Here is a 14,252-nt window from a genome sequence, read left to right on the forward strand (position 1 = left end):
CTGGGAGCTGCCCATGGGGATTGGAGCCCAACTCGAATCCAATGCAATGTTTGAAGTGGGTGCGGAAAACTCCGTGACAATTTCCCGGCGATACTATGCGGACCTGAGAGAACGCGGGCTCCCATTAATAGTGGATTTGACTGGATTGGTTATTCCAAGGAATTAGGCAGTGGGCGCAGCATTGCCCATCCATGTGTTCTATGTATATTCTACAACTGCTCTCAGAGCTTTGCTGCGCAATGCAGAGGAGGCTTTACTCTGTATCTAACCCCGCGCTGTACCTGTCCTGGGAGTGTTTGATGGGGACAGTGTAGAGGGAGCTTTACTCTGTATCTAACCCCGCGCTGTACCTGTCCTGGGAGTGTTTGATGGGGACAGTGTGGAGGGGGCTTTATTCTGCATCTAACCCCGTGCTGTATCTGCCCTGGGAGTGTTTGATGAGCACAGTGTAGAGGGATCTTTACTCTGTATCTAACCCCGTGCTGTACCTGCCCTGGGAGTGTTTCATGAGTACAGTGTAGAGGGAGCTTTACCCTGTATCTAATCCCGTGCTGTATCTGCCCTGGGAGTGTTTGATGAGTACAGTGTAGAGGGAGCTTTACTCTGTATCTAACCCCGTGCTGTACCTGCCTGGGAGTGTTTGATGGGGACAGTGTGGAGGGAGCTTTACTCTGTATCTAACCCCGTGCTGTACCTGTCCTGAGAGTGTTTGATAGGGACGGTGTAGAGGGAGCTTTACTCTGTATCTAACCCCGTGCTGTACCTGCTCTGGGAGTGTTTGATATTCATATTCATATTTGAAGGAATGAATTGTAAACGGCTGAGTAAAATACCCCCGTTAATCAGTTAATCGTTTCCTGTTCAGTTATTTAATTGGGTCGCCTATAAAATGGGATTCGCCGTTTGGACAAAGAGCACCAGGAAACCAGAGGACTGAAACTCTGAAACTACTGAATGCTGGGAATATCCAGGCGAATGGCGGGAGGGCATCATTGGGATGACCTCCAGCTGCCCACGTTGCTGTCTAGCTTCAGTAAAATGGGTGACATTTTCACATTTCTGTCTGCTCCCTTGTGCTGGCTGGGTGAAGGTGAATATTGAACCCTGCCTGGTGGCGCCTCGGGTGTTTTGTGCAATGACATCAGCATCTGAAGATGTTCCGAGGCAGGGTGGGTGTTAATTCTGGGATGGGCAGTGGGGAAGAGGGGTGTTAGGTCGGTCACCGAATCTCTCCCCCCCCCCCCCCCCCCCCGACACACCCGCCTCCCCACTGCCACCTAATCCAGGAACCAACTCGCAACGGGCGTGTATTCATTCTGCTCCTTTCGATTGATTTGTCAGGGCCCCGAATGTGGAGATGCCGATTCTTATCGCTGTGAGCTCTGGGTTTGCAGGCAGCTGCTGTTGTGAAGCTCTGAGAAAAGCAGAAGTTTGTTTTTTCTCTCCCCCCTCTCTCTCTCTCTCTGATAGGGTGCTGGCTGAATCTGCAAAGCCCCATGTTTCTCCAGCGACTCCTCGGTAGCAGCAGCAGCAGCAGTCTGCGGTTTCACACAGAAACACTGAGAGATTTCTGCAGCAGCTCCACAGAGCAATGGCCAGGCTGCACAAAAAAAGTTTATTTTTAAACCTAGATAAAGACACGCAGAGAGAGAGAGAGAGGGATAGAGTAAAATAGACAGAGAAAAACAAGTTTGACTGTCGGTGCCTTGTTTATTTTCTCAAAAACCCACGTCAGCAGTTTGTAACTGGCACTGTTGAAGAAGACTCTCTCTCTCTCTCCCTCTCTCTCTGTTGCCTTGCTGCAAACCCTCAGGAAACTAGCACAGGAAACATGATTCTGCGGCCGGAAGTGCCTGCTCTGGAGATAAGGCACCTGATGAAATGTGTTCTGGGTTGATGTCAATTCTGCTTTAAATAAAGCCCAACCATCCTTGAAGCAAAAGAAAATAAAGAGGGAAAAATCCCGGTCACGTCCACCCCCCTCCCCAGCCACGGTTTGCCCAAAAGCCTCAGTGCCCCCCCCCCCCTCTCTCTCTCTCTCTCTTTCTCTCTGACCCCCCCCCCCCGCTCTCTGTCTCTCTCCCACCCACTCTCTCTCTGCCTCTCTCTCTGTCTCTCTCTCTCTCTTTCTCTCTCTCTGTCTCTCTGCCTTTCTCTATGTCACCCCTTCTCTCTTTGTCTGCCTCTCTCTCTCTGCCTCTCTTTCTCTATCACTCTCTATCTCTCTCTTTCTCTCTGCCTCTCTCTCTCTCTGCCCCCTCGGTCTCTCCGTCTCTCTCTCTGCCTTTCTCTCTCTGTCCCCTCTCCCTCCGCCTCTCTCTTTCTTCCTCTCTCCGCCTCTCTCTCTCTCTCTGCCCCCTCTATCTCCATCTCTCTCTCTCTCTGCCTCTCTCTCTCTCTGCCTCTCTTTCTCTACCGCCTCTCTCTCTCTGCCCCCCTCTATCTCCCTCTCTCTCCCTCTCTGCCTCTCTCTCTGTCTGACTCTCTCTCTCTTTCTCTCTCCGCCTCTCTCTCTCTGCCCCTCTCTATCTCCACCTCTCTCGCTCTCTGTCTCTCTCTCTCTCTCTCTGGCCCCCTCTCCCTCCGCCCCTCTCTCGCTCTCTCTCTCCTGCTCTCTGTCTCCCAGTCCCTTGTGCCATTCCACAGCTGGGGGAGACTGTCCAGAGATTTTACTTGCACCGACTGTAAAGTTGACACCTTCGCTCAGCGGCTCATCAAAACCTCCCCGAGCCACTCCAGAGAGGGGGAGATATATATATAGAGAGAGATTACGAGAACGAGAGATAGAGAAAGACAGAGTGAGAGAGAATGACGAGAGCGAGAATGCAGAAATGGAAAGAGAGATGGAGAGAGAAATTGAGATAGAGAGAGATAGTTAGAGAAAGATGGTGAGAGATAGCTAGAGAAAGAGATGATGAGAAAGAGAGGGGGAGAGATGGAGCGAGAGATAGATAGAGAGAAGGAGATAGATAGGGAGAGAGATAGAAATTGAGAGAGAGGGAAAAATAAAGGGAGAGATAGAGATGATGGCATTTTCCTCCACTTCGACAACTCGACGGGCAAAGCCTTCTCCAAGTTGTGTGAAAGCAGTCCCACTGGTGTTGTCGGGAGAGAGAGGGGGGAGAGGGGGGGAAGGGGGAGAGGATGAGGGTGGGGAATGGGTTGGAACCGTGGCTTGGATGGAGGCAGCGTTCACTGAACACCCGCTCGCTCTCTCTCTCTCAGCCGGGGCACCCTTTGCATTTCAGCCCCTCTCACTTCCTCTCTATTTCAAATTCAAAATGCTAAACTCGCATGGAAACGTCTCGTTCTGGTTTATTTCCTTCAGAGAGAGAGAGGTATCTAATATAACGACATACCCGCCTTCAGCCTTCAAACTTCAGCAGAGAAGTGGGTGGGGTCGTTACCAATTCAACATAAGATGTATTTTATTTATTCAATGATGTGTAAAAGTGAGCGGTCTGCCGGACCCTACTTTTGTTTGTTATCTGTGTGTGTGTGTGTGTGTCTCTCTCTCTCCACCCCTCCCCAACAGTGGTTTCTCGTCTTATTAAATTGCTCAGTCTTACAACCGCCGACGGGAAGGAAGAGATGATTTTTTACCAGAGGAAGGAGTGGGGAGCCCGGATTGTCAACGAGCTCTTTGCTTCACATGAAAGGGCTGTGGGTGTTCAATTCGCACTCAGAGCATCGCCTCTTACCTTAATTGTGCAATCCATGACTCCGGCCCGCTCAATACACTACAGACAAATAAAACTTTTCAAAAATAAAATAAACCAACGAGAAAAAAGGGGGGCTCAGGATCCACGCTCTTCGTCCGCCAGCGTCGCGAACATTGCAAGTTTTTTTTGTGACTTTTTTGCAACCATAAACCGGATGAGAAGAGCTTTTTCTAAATTTGGGAAGTGAAGTCAGCGGCGAGCGCAGACTGGGTTCCTATTGGTGCATACCGCTGTTCTCAGCCAGAAGGTTAAAGTTGTGTGAAAGTTTGAGAGGCAGAATGGGCGGCAGAGAGATGCAGGGAGACAGAGAGTATCAGAAAAATCAGAGAGGAGGTGAGACACAGGCAGGGAGTAGAGAGAGAAATAGACAGACCGGGAGAGATGGAGGGAGAGAATAACAGAGAGAGAGAGAGAGAAATAGGGACAGAGAGAGAGACAGAGAGGGACGGAGAGCGAGAATAACAGAGAGATAGACAGAGAAGGATCCAGAGAGAGAGAATAACAGAGAGATAGAGAGAAAGAGAGAGACAAGTGGAGAGACAGAATCACAGAATCAGAATGCAGAAGAGGCTATTAGGCCCATCGAGCCTGCACTGGCTCACGAAAGACCCCTGACCTGCCTACCTAATCCCATTTTCCAGCACTTGACCCATGGCCTTGAATGTTATGATGTGTCAAATGCTCATCCAGATACTTTTTAAAGGATGTGAGGCGGCCTGCCTCTACCACCCTCCCAGGCAATATATTCCAGACCATCACCACCCTCTGAGTAAAAATGTTTTTCCTCAAATCCCCCTCAACCCTTACCTTGAACTTGTGTCCCCTCGTACTTGGCCCTTCAACTAAGGGGTGTAGCTGCTCCCTATCTACCAGAGATAGAGAGATTCAGGAACTGTAGCCAGATTTACAGACAACACTAAAGTAGTAAGTTACAATGAAATAAGAATCTTACTAATGGACATAGATAGGTTAGGTGAGTGGGCCAAAATGTGGCAGATGGAGTTTAAAGTGGATGAGTGTGAGGTTATCTATTTTTGGTCGAAAAAATGGAAAGGCAACTAGAGATTGGCAGATAACATTGCACTGATTGCAGAGTCAGAAGTGGCTCTGCAGAAAATTGTTAATAAAGTGACTTGGATGTAGGGATACAAGGTACTATAGCCAAATTTGCAGATGACACTAAAATAGGTGTGATAGTAAGTTGCAATGAGGAATTAAGAAATGTACAAATGAACATAGATAGGTTAGGTGAGTGGGCCAAAATTTGGCAGATGGAGTTTAAAGTGGATGAGCGTGAAGTTATCCATTTTGGTCGGAAAAATTGAAAGGCAACTTCTTATCTCAATGGAGAGAAACCTCAGAGTGCTCCAGTGCAGAGGGATCTGGGTGTCCTCGTGTTTGAATCTCAGAAAACTAGTATGCCGGTACAGCAGGCAATAAGGAGGAAAGTGGACGTTTATAGCTGAAGGAATAAAGTCTAAAAGTAGGGACGCGTTCTTTGAACTGTACAAGGCATTGCTGAGATCACACCTGGAGTACTGTGTACAGTTTTAGTCCCCTTATTTGTGGAGGGATGTAGTTGCAATAGAGGCAGTTCAGTGGAGGTTCACCAGATTGATTCTAGAGATGAAGAGTTAATCGTATGAAGAGAGATTGAGCAGTTTAGGCCGAGAATATCCCGAGTTTGGAAGAATGAGGGGAGACCTAATTGAGGTATATAACATGATAAAAGGTATTGACAAATTATTGGTGTAGAGCGGATGTTGTCTGTTGTGGGGCAATCTAGAACGAGAGATCATAGTTTTAGGATAAGAGGCAGAAGATTTAAAACAGAATTTAAGAGAAATTAGTTCTCTCAAGGGGTCATGAATCTGTGGAATTCACTACTCCAGAGTGTGCTGGATGCCGGCACATTGAGTACATTTAAGGAGGAGTGAGACAAATTTGCAATTAGCAATGGGTTGAAGGGTTATGGAGAAGGGGCTAGATGGTGGGGTTGAGCCCGAGAGGAGATCAGCCATGATCGTATTGAATGGTGGAGCGGGATCGAGGGGCTGAATTGTCCAATCCAGCTCAAGTTCTTATGTTCAGAGAGAGAGATTCAGGGAGAAGCAGAAACAAGATTGAGAGAGTCAGAGAGTAGCAGAGAGAGAGAGAGATCAGTGGAGAGTAACAGAAATATCAGAGAGACAATCGGACAGACACCTAGAGATAAAGGTGGGGGGAGGGGAGCGGGGGGGGGGGGGGGGGGGGTAGAGACCAAACCTCAGCGGCAGATACAGCAAAGCAGATCGTAAAACAGCGAGAAACCGAGAGAGGAGCAGCAAGTGAGATGGAAGCGTTCTGATGGTAACAAATATCATAGTGTGGCAGTCAGTGAGAAGGCACGCCAGAGTGAAAGAGATAACGGGTGAGAGATAGAGAGATAATGGGAGAAATAGTGAGAGAGAGAGAAAGACAGAGGTGGGGAGAGACAGAGAGAGAAAGAGAGAGCGAATGGGCGAACGAGTGAGAGATAAAGGGTGAGCCAGAGAGAGAATGGGAGAAATATAGAGAGAGGGAACGACAGGGAGAAAAGAGGGGGGGGGGGGGGGGGGGGGGGGGGGGGGGGGGTTGAGATAAGAGAGACTGAATAAAGACAAACACAATCTTAGAGAGTAACAGAGAGGGAGAAACATCGCAGAGAGAGGAAATGGGGAGAATAATATGAGATAGAGTCAGCAGAAAGGGAGATAGGGCGATGTATCAGAGTGTAAAGGAGAGAAGATACAGAACATATGGCCTGTGCCGGGGGAGGATAAGATTCATTGAATTGGAAATGTTGAGTGCGGTTTAGAGGGCGGGGTCCCTCCAGATTTTTGTTTTGAGTGAGATATGGTCCGAAATGATTTGTCTCACAGCTGACCCGAGACATTGCCAGCGAGGAGGGAGGACCAGCGAAGGATCTGATCCCACCAATGAGTCATTGGTCCTCAGCCCCTTCATGGCGAACACAAGCTGGCACGGGGGTGGGGTTGGGTGGTGGTGGGGGAGGGCGGGTGCTCAGCCTGGGCAAACTCTGACCACATCCACGGGACTCTCGCCCCCTGGAGCGGATAGTGAGTGTGGCCTGAAAGAGAAGTCACCGAGTTGGAGCAGGAAGCGGGGAGTGCATCGCTATCATGGTTACCATTCTGAGAGGGGGTTGGCTGAGCGAGGCGCCGCTGGCATCTTACACAATCCCCATTCTGGTGACGGGCGGCGCACGGGCTAGGTTTTTATGAACAATACTTCCCCTTCAGGAAGGCACTGGGCAGAGGCCTCCGTGGAAAGTGGGCTGTTTGGGTCAGAGGGACGAGTGACCTCCAATTGGCGGAGGTCTGAGGAAAGTTGACGAGTCCACTCTTTGCCCGAAGCTTTTCCAATAATTTCGTTATTAAGGGAGGGAGACAGGGGATTGCTCTCCAGGCACCAGAGAAGGTGGAAGGGGCTGGGATTTAATCCAACTCATGTAAATAAGGAAGGGATTTCAGCCAAGCAGAGCAGAAGAAATTGTTTCCAGTGTAGGACACAGGGTCCATGGGAAATGGGCTTGGAGGCCGGTTGGTGTGTGTGGGAGGGGGGGGGGGGGGGGTGACAAAGGGAGTTGGCCTCTCAACTGCAAAGGAAACCATGGCCTGAATGGACTGTGACTGACAGCAGGTTCAGCTTTCAAAGGACATTTGGTCCGGGGTGGGTGGTGGTGGTGGGGGGGGGGGGGGGGGGGGGGGTGACGGGGTTCTCCACGGCGGGAGGGGGGGGGGGGAGTCGGAATAACTAGATACATGTTTATATATAGAGAGAGGGTGTAATAGAGAGAGGGGGTAGGGGGTGTCACATGGAGAGAGGTAGAAGGTGTTATAGATCGAGATAAAGAGAGAGAAAGGGTGTGATAGAGAGAGGGATAGCGGGTGTAGTAGAGAGAGGGGTGGTTTGACAGAGAGAGGCAGTATGATAGAAAGAGTGTGATAGAGAGAGAACGTGAGAGAGAGGGTGCGGTAGAGAGAGAGAGAGAGATGGGGGTGTGATTATGTGAGAGAGAGAGGGTGCGATAGAGAGGAAGAGAGAAATAGAGGGAGTGAGAGAATGAGAGAGCTGGTGTGATAGAGAGCGAGATGTAAGGTGTGAAAGAAAAAATAGAGGGTGTGATAGACGGACAGATAGAGGGTGTGATAGAGGCAGATAAAGGGTGTGATAGAGACAAATAGAGGGTGGGACGGAGGAACAGATAGCGGGTGTAATAGAGACAGATAGAGGGTGTGACAGAGACAAATAGAGGGTGTGATAGAGGAACAGATAGAGGGTGTGATAGAGACAGATAGAGGGTGTGATAGAGACAAATAGAGGGTGTGATAGAGACAGATAGAGGGTGTGATAGAGACAGATAGAGGGTGTGATAGAGACAAATAGAGGGTGTGATAGAGACAGATAGAGGGTGTGATACGGACAGATAGAGGGTGTGATAGAGACAAATAGAGGGTGTGATAGAGACAGATAGAGGGTGTGATAGAGGGACAGATAGAGGGTGTGATAGAGACAGATAGCGTGTGATAGAGAGAGAGAGGGTGTGATAGAGACAGATAGAGGGTGTGATAGAGACAGATAGAGGGTGTGACAGAGACAAATAGAGGGTGTGATAGAGACAGATAGAGGGTGCGATAGGGACAAATAGAGGGTGTGATAGAAACAGATAGAGGGTGTGATAGAGACAGATAGAGGGTGTGATAGAGAGAGAGGGTGTGATAGAGGGACAGATAGAGGGTGTGATAGAGACAGATAGAGGGTGTGATAGAGGGTGTGATAGAGACAGATAGATGGTGTGATAGAGAGAGAGAGAGTGTGATAGAGGGACAGATAGAGGGTCTGATAGAGACAGATAGAGGGTGTGATAGAGGGACAGATAGAGGATGTGATAGAGACAGATAGAGGGTGTGATAGAGGGATAGATAGAGGGTGTAATAGAGACAGGTGGAGAATGTGATAGAGACAGATAGAGGGTGTGATAGAGGAACAGATAGAGGGTGTAATAGAGACAGATAGAGGGTGTGATAGAGACAGATAGAGGGTGTGATAGAGACAGATAGAGGGTGTGATAGAGACAGATGGAGGGTGTGATAGAGACAGATAGAGGGTGTGATAGAGACAGATGGAGGGTGTGATAGAGACAGATAGAGGGTGCGATAGAGAGATAGAGGGTGTGAGAAAGGGTGCGATAGTGAGATAGAGGGTGCGATAGAGAGATAGAGGGTGTGAGAGAGGGTGCGATAGTGAGATAGAGGGTGTGATAGAGTGAGAGATAGAGAGAGGGTGTGAGAGAGAGATAGATAGAGGGCGTGAGAGAGAGAGAGAGGGTTTGTGATAAAGTCAGATAATATGCGATAGAGGGAGAGAGGGTGTGGCACATAGAGTGAGGATGTTATCGAGAGAGTTAGAGGGTGTGATAGAGATAGAGGGTGTGATAGATAGATAGAGGGTGCGATGGAGAGAGAGTGTGTGATAGAGAGAGACAGAGTGATAGAAAGAGAGAAATAGAGGGTGTGATAGAGTGATTGGTGTGTGATAGAGAGATAGAGGGTCTGATAGAGAGGGAGATAGGGGTGATGATATAAAAAGATAAAGAAGATGTGACAGAGAGAGAGATAGAGCGTGTGATAGAAAGAGTGATAGAGGTTGTGATAGAGAGCTAGTGAGAGGGTGTGATAGAGAGAGAGACCAAGGGTGTGATCGAGAGAGACATAGAGGGTGTGACAGAGGTGTGATAGATGGAGAGGGGGTGTGAGAGAGAGATAGATGATGCGAGAGAGAGTGGTAAAGGGTGTAGTAGAGAGAGAAGGTGAAAGAGCGAGAGAGCGAGCGAGATAAAGGGGTTGATAGAGAGAGGAGGTATGATAGAGAGAGGTAGAGGGTATGATAGAGAGAGGTAGAGGGTGTGATAGAGAGAGAGGACGTGATAGATATAGAGGGGGTGATAGAGTGACCTAGAGGGTGTGATAGTGAATGAGACAGAGGGTTCAATAAAGAGAGAGACAGAGTGCAACAGAAAGAGTGGGTGCGATAGAGAGAGAGGGTGTGATAGAGAGAATGATAGAGGGTGTGATAGAGACAGAGATGGAGGGTGTGATAGAGAAGGAGGTAGAGGGAGTGATAGAGAATGAGGTAGAGGGTGTGAAAGGCAGAGAGATAGACGATGTGATAGAGAGCGATATAGAGGGTGTGATTAGGAGACAGATAGAGGGGTGAGAGAGAAAAAGAGGGTGTGACAGAGAGAGAGATCGATCAGGAGAGCGATAGAGAGATAGAGGGTGCGATAAAGAGTCAGTTGGAGCGATAGAGAGAGCGGTAGAAGGTGGAATAGACAGAGTGGTAGAGTGTGATAGATAGATTGGTCGAGAGTGTAATACACAGACAGAATGTGTACCAGACAGTGAGTTGGAGAGTTAAAGGCAAAGACGTGAAGCCAGTTAAAACGTGAGAGAGTGAAATCTGGCGTGTGGTGTGTGATCAGTTGAATAGTCAACTTGAGTCAAGTGGCATCGTAACTGGTACTGCTATAACAGCTGAAACACCTGAATCATCTACGCTAATCATAGGAAGAGGCCTTTGCTGAAAGTTTATACTTCCCGCCTCAAACCACTAACCTCTATATCTACAAGTTGAAATGCAGTTTGAGGGTTTGGGCCTAAGGAGCCAAACAGGAAATTAGGCGGTTGGCGCGTCACTGAGCACGAGCACCAAGTGTGATGTTATACCCGAGGCACCCAATGGAGGTCGCTGTTCCGGCACAGCATCAAAATCAACTTCCAAAACTGTCGAGTTTTAATATTTTTAAACGGCCAGATTTTCACCGAACATTTATCTGCAAAGAGTAGGGAAAATGGTTGGAGGGACACTAGCAACGCGAGAGCAAAGGTTGACTCAAGGGGGATGTTTAAGGGATTTCTCAAACGAAGAGAGAGAGAGAGAGAGAAACGGACTGCTTCAAGGAGTGAGTTCCAGAGTTGAGGGTCCTGGTCTCTGAAGGCGCCGCCACAAGTCCTGGAACAATGGAAATCAGAGAAAGGGCGAGAGATCAGAATAGGGCAGGGAAGAGATCTCGGAGCGCTGTAGGGCCTGGAGGAGATTACTGAGATAGGGAGAGTTGCAGGGGCCAGCTGGAGGGGGGGGGGGGGGGGTCAGAAATAGGGCGGGTTGTGGGGGCTGGAGGAGGATCCGGAGGGGTGCAGGCTCTGGAGGAGGTTACGGAAATAGGGAGGGTTGTAAGTGCGAGAGGGAATTTCAGAGATAGGGCGGGTTGTAGGGGCTGGAGGAGGTTACAGAGATTGGGGTCGTGTTGGGACTGGAGGAGAGGATCCAGAGATGTGGAGGAGTGGAGGGCCTGGAGGAGCTCACAGAGATAGGGATGGATGTAGGGGCTGGAGGAGATGACGAAAGTAAGGAGGGTTGTAGGGGCTGGAGGTGGTTACAAAAATAGGGAGGGTTGTGGGGGCTGATAGAGATAGTGAGGGTTGCAGGGGTTGGAGAAGGGTACAGAGATAAGGAGGGGTGTAGGGGCTGGAGGAGGTTACAGAGATAGGGAGGGTTGCAGGGGCTGGAGGAGGTTACAGACATGAAATGAAGATCGCTTATTGTCACAAGTAGGCTTCAAATGAAGTTACTGTGAAAAGCCCCTAGTCGCCACATTCAAGCACCTGTTCGGGGAGGCTGGTAGGGGAATTGAACCGTGCTGCTGGCCTGCCTTGGTCTGCTTTCAAAGCCAGCGATTTAGAGCTATGTTAAACAAGCCCCTTAGGGACCAGATAGGGACGATTGTAGGGGTTGGAGGAGGTTACAGAGATAGGGAGGGTTGTCGGGGCTGGAGGAGGTTACAGAGATAGGGAGGGATGTAGGGGCTGAAGGGGATTACAGAGATACGCAGGGGTGTAGGGGCTGGAGGAGGTTACAGAGTCAGAGAGGGGTGTGGGGGCTGGAGGAGGTTACAGAGATAGGGAGGGATAGAGGTTCTGATGGAAGAACAAGGAGTGGAGTGCTATAGGCGATGGGAGAGGTTACAGAGGTAGGGAGGGGTGTAGCGACTGGTGGAGGTTATAGAGATAGGGAGGATTGTAGGGACTGGTGGAGGTTACAGAGATAGGGAGGGGTGTAGCGACTGGTGGAGGTTATAGAGATAGGGAGGATTATAGGGACTGGTGGAGGTTACAGAGATAGGGAGGGGTGTAGCGACTGGTGGAGGTTAGAGGTTATAGAAATAGGGAGGATTGTAGGGACTGGTGGAGGTTACAGAGATAGGAAGGGGTGTAGATACTGGTGGAGGTTATAGAGATAGGGAGGATTGTAGGGACTGGTGGAGGTTACAGGGAAGTGGGGGGGGGGGGCTTTGGAGGCTATGCAGTGAGGTGATAAAATGATGAAAATTTCACATTTAAGGCTTTCGTTAAGCCGGAGCCCGTGTAGCTCCACGCCCGGGGTGGGGGCGGGGGGCGGGGTGAAGTGGTCTTAGTCTGATTTTAGGTACAAGCAGCCGGGCCGTCTTTGGGATTCTGCTTAGTGAGGAGTGGGTAATGGTGTTGGTGCAGGACAGTGTTTTAAGAAGAAATCTGCAAATCCAAGAAAAAAGGAAGATGCTGTAAATGCTGAGAATCCTTGGAAAAAGAGAGTTAACTATTCATGGCGATAAAATAGTGTCAGAACTGAAGAGAGTGTTGTGATAGTCGGATGTGGAGCGAGCAGATGGACAATTGAGAGGTTCAGCAGGGGCCGAGCAAAGGCCACGGCAAATAAAATGGAAACTGTTCTGGCTAGGAAAGGGTACAGGAAACTAGCATCACGGGCAAACAAGACTCTATACGTATTGACTGCGTAAAACTGCGTTTAACCCTATGTGTACTGAGCTTGTATCAGAGAGTGTAACCCTGTATTTACTGAGCTTGTGCCAGAGAGCGTTTAAACCTGTATCTACTGAGCTTCGATCAGAGTGTTTATCCTTTTGTGTACTGACCTTGTATCAAAGAGTGTTTAACCCTGTGTGTACTGACCTTGTATTAGTGTGTTTAACCCTATTTGTGCTGAGCTTGCATCAGAGAATGTTTAACCCCGTGTGTCCCGGGCGTATAACCTTGTGTGTACAGAGCTTGTACAGAAAGCTTTTACCCTGCGTGTACTGAGCTTATATCAGAGAGTACATAACACAGTGTGTACTGAGCTTGTATCCAAGGGTGTTTAACCCTGTGTGGACTGAACCTGTATTAGTGGGTGTTTGACCCTGTGTGTACTGAATTTGTATCAGAGAGTGTTTGACCCCGTGTGTACTGAGCTCGTATCAGACAGTGTTTAACCCTGTGTGTACTGAACTTGTACCAGAGAGTGTTTAACCCTGTGTGTACTGAAATTGTACCAGAGAGTGTTTAACCCTGTGTGTACTGAACTTGTATACGAGAGTGTTTAACCCTGTGTGTACTGAGCTTGTATCAGAGAATGTTTAACCCTGTGTGTACTGAACTTGTATACGAGAGTGTTTAACCCTGTGTGGACTGAGCTTGTACCAGAGAGTGTTGAACCCTGTGTGTACTGAGCTTGTACCAGAGAGTGTTTAACCCTGTGTGTAATGAACTTGTACCAGAGAGTGTTTAACCCTGTGTGTACTGAACTTGTATCAGAGAGTGTTTAACCCTGTGTGTACTGAGCTTGTATCCAAGGGTAGTTAACCATGTGCCTACTGAGCTCGTATCAGAGTGTTTAATCCTATGTTACTGAGCTTGTATCAGAGGGTGTTTACCCTCCCCCCCCCCCCCCCCCCCCCCCCCCCCCCCGTGTACTGAGATTGTATCCAAGGGTGTTTAACCGTCTGTGTACCCCAGCTTGTATCAGAGAGTGCTTAACCCTGTGTGTGCTGAGCTGGTACAGAAAATGTTTAACCCTGTGTGTACTGAGCTTGTATTGGAGAGAGGTTAACCCTCTGTGTACTTAGCTTGCATCAGAGAGTGTTGAACCCTGTGTGGACTGAGTTTGTATCAGTGTGTTTAACACTGTGTTTACTGATCTTCTATCCCCACTGTTTAACCTTGTGTGTACAGAGATTGTATCCGAGAGTGTTTAACCCTGACTCTACTGAACTTGTACCAGAGAGTGTTAAACACCGTCTGTACTGAGCTTGTATCGAGGGTGTTAAACCCTGTGTGCACTGAACGTATATCTGAGGGTGTTTAACCCTGTGTGTACTGAACTTGTATCCCGAGTGTTTAACCTTGTGTGTACAGTGCTTGTACAGAAATCGTTTTACTCTATGTGTACAAAGCTTGTATTAGAGAGCGTTTAACCTTGTGTTTACTGATCCAGAATCAGAATGTGGTTAACCCTATGTGTACCCATCCTGTATCTGAATGTGGTTAACTCTGTGTGTGCTGAGCTTCTGTCAGAGTGTAGTTAACCCTGTGTGTTCTGAGCTTACTGAGCTTGCATCAGAGAGTGTTTAACCCTGTGTGTGCTGAGGTTGTCGGAGGGTGTTTATCCCACTAT

At 48.8% G+C, this 14,252-nt stretch overlaps 1 protein-coding gene across 1 annotated transcript in view; it reads right to left on the bottom strand.

Annotated features, from left to right (window-relative positions):
* The window catches only part of LOC119974238 (retroviral integration site protein Fli-1 homolog), a 95,568-nt gene extending 91,712 nt beyond the window's left edge, over nt 1–3,856 (bottom strand). Inside the window, exon 1 of the mRNA XM_038813007.1 lies at nt 3,702–3,856. Coding sequence (XP_038668935.1) covers nt 3,702–3,719 — 18 coding nt within the window. The 5' untranslated portion in view covers nt 3,720–3,856. The remainder of the gene's footprint in view (nt 1–3,701) is intronic.
* Nucleotides 3,857–14,252: the final 10,396 nt, after the last annotated feature.

This window comes from Scyliorhinus canicula, chromosome 12 (genome assembly GCF_902713615.1).
Source record: "Scyliorhinus canicula chromosome 12, sScyCan1.1, whole genome shotgun sequence".
NCBI classification, from domain to species: Eukaryota; Metazoa; Chordata; class Chondrichthyes; order Carcharhiniformes; family Scyliorhinidae; genus Scyliorhinus; species Scyliorhinus canicula.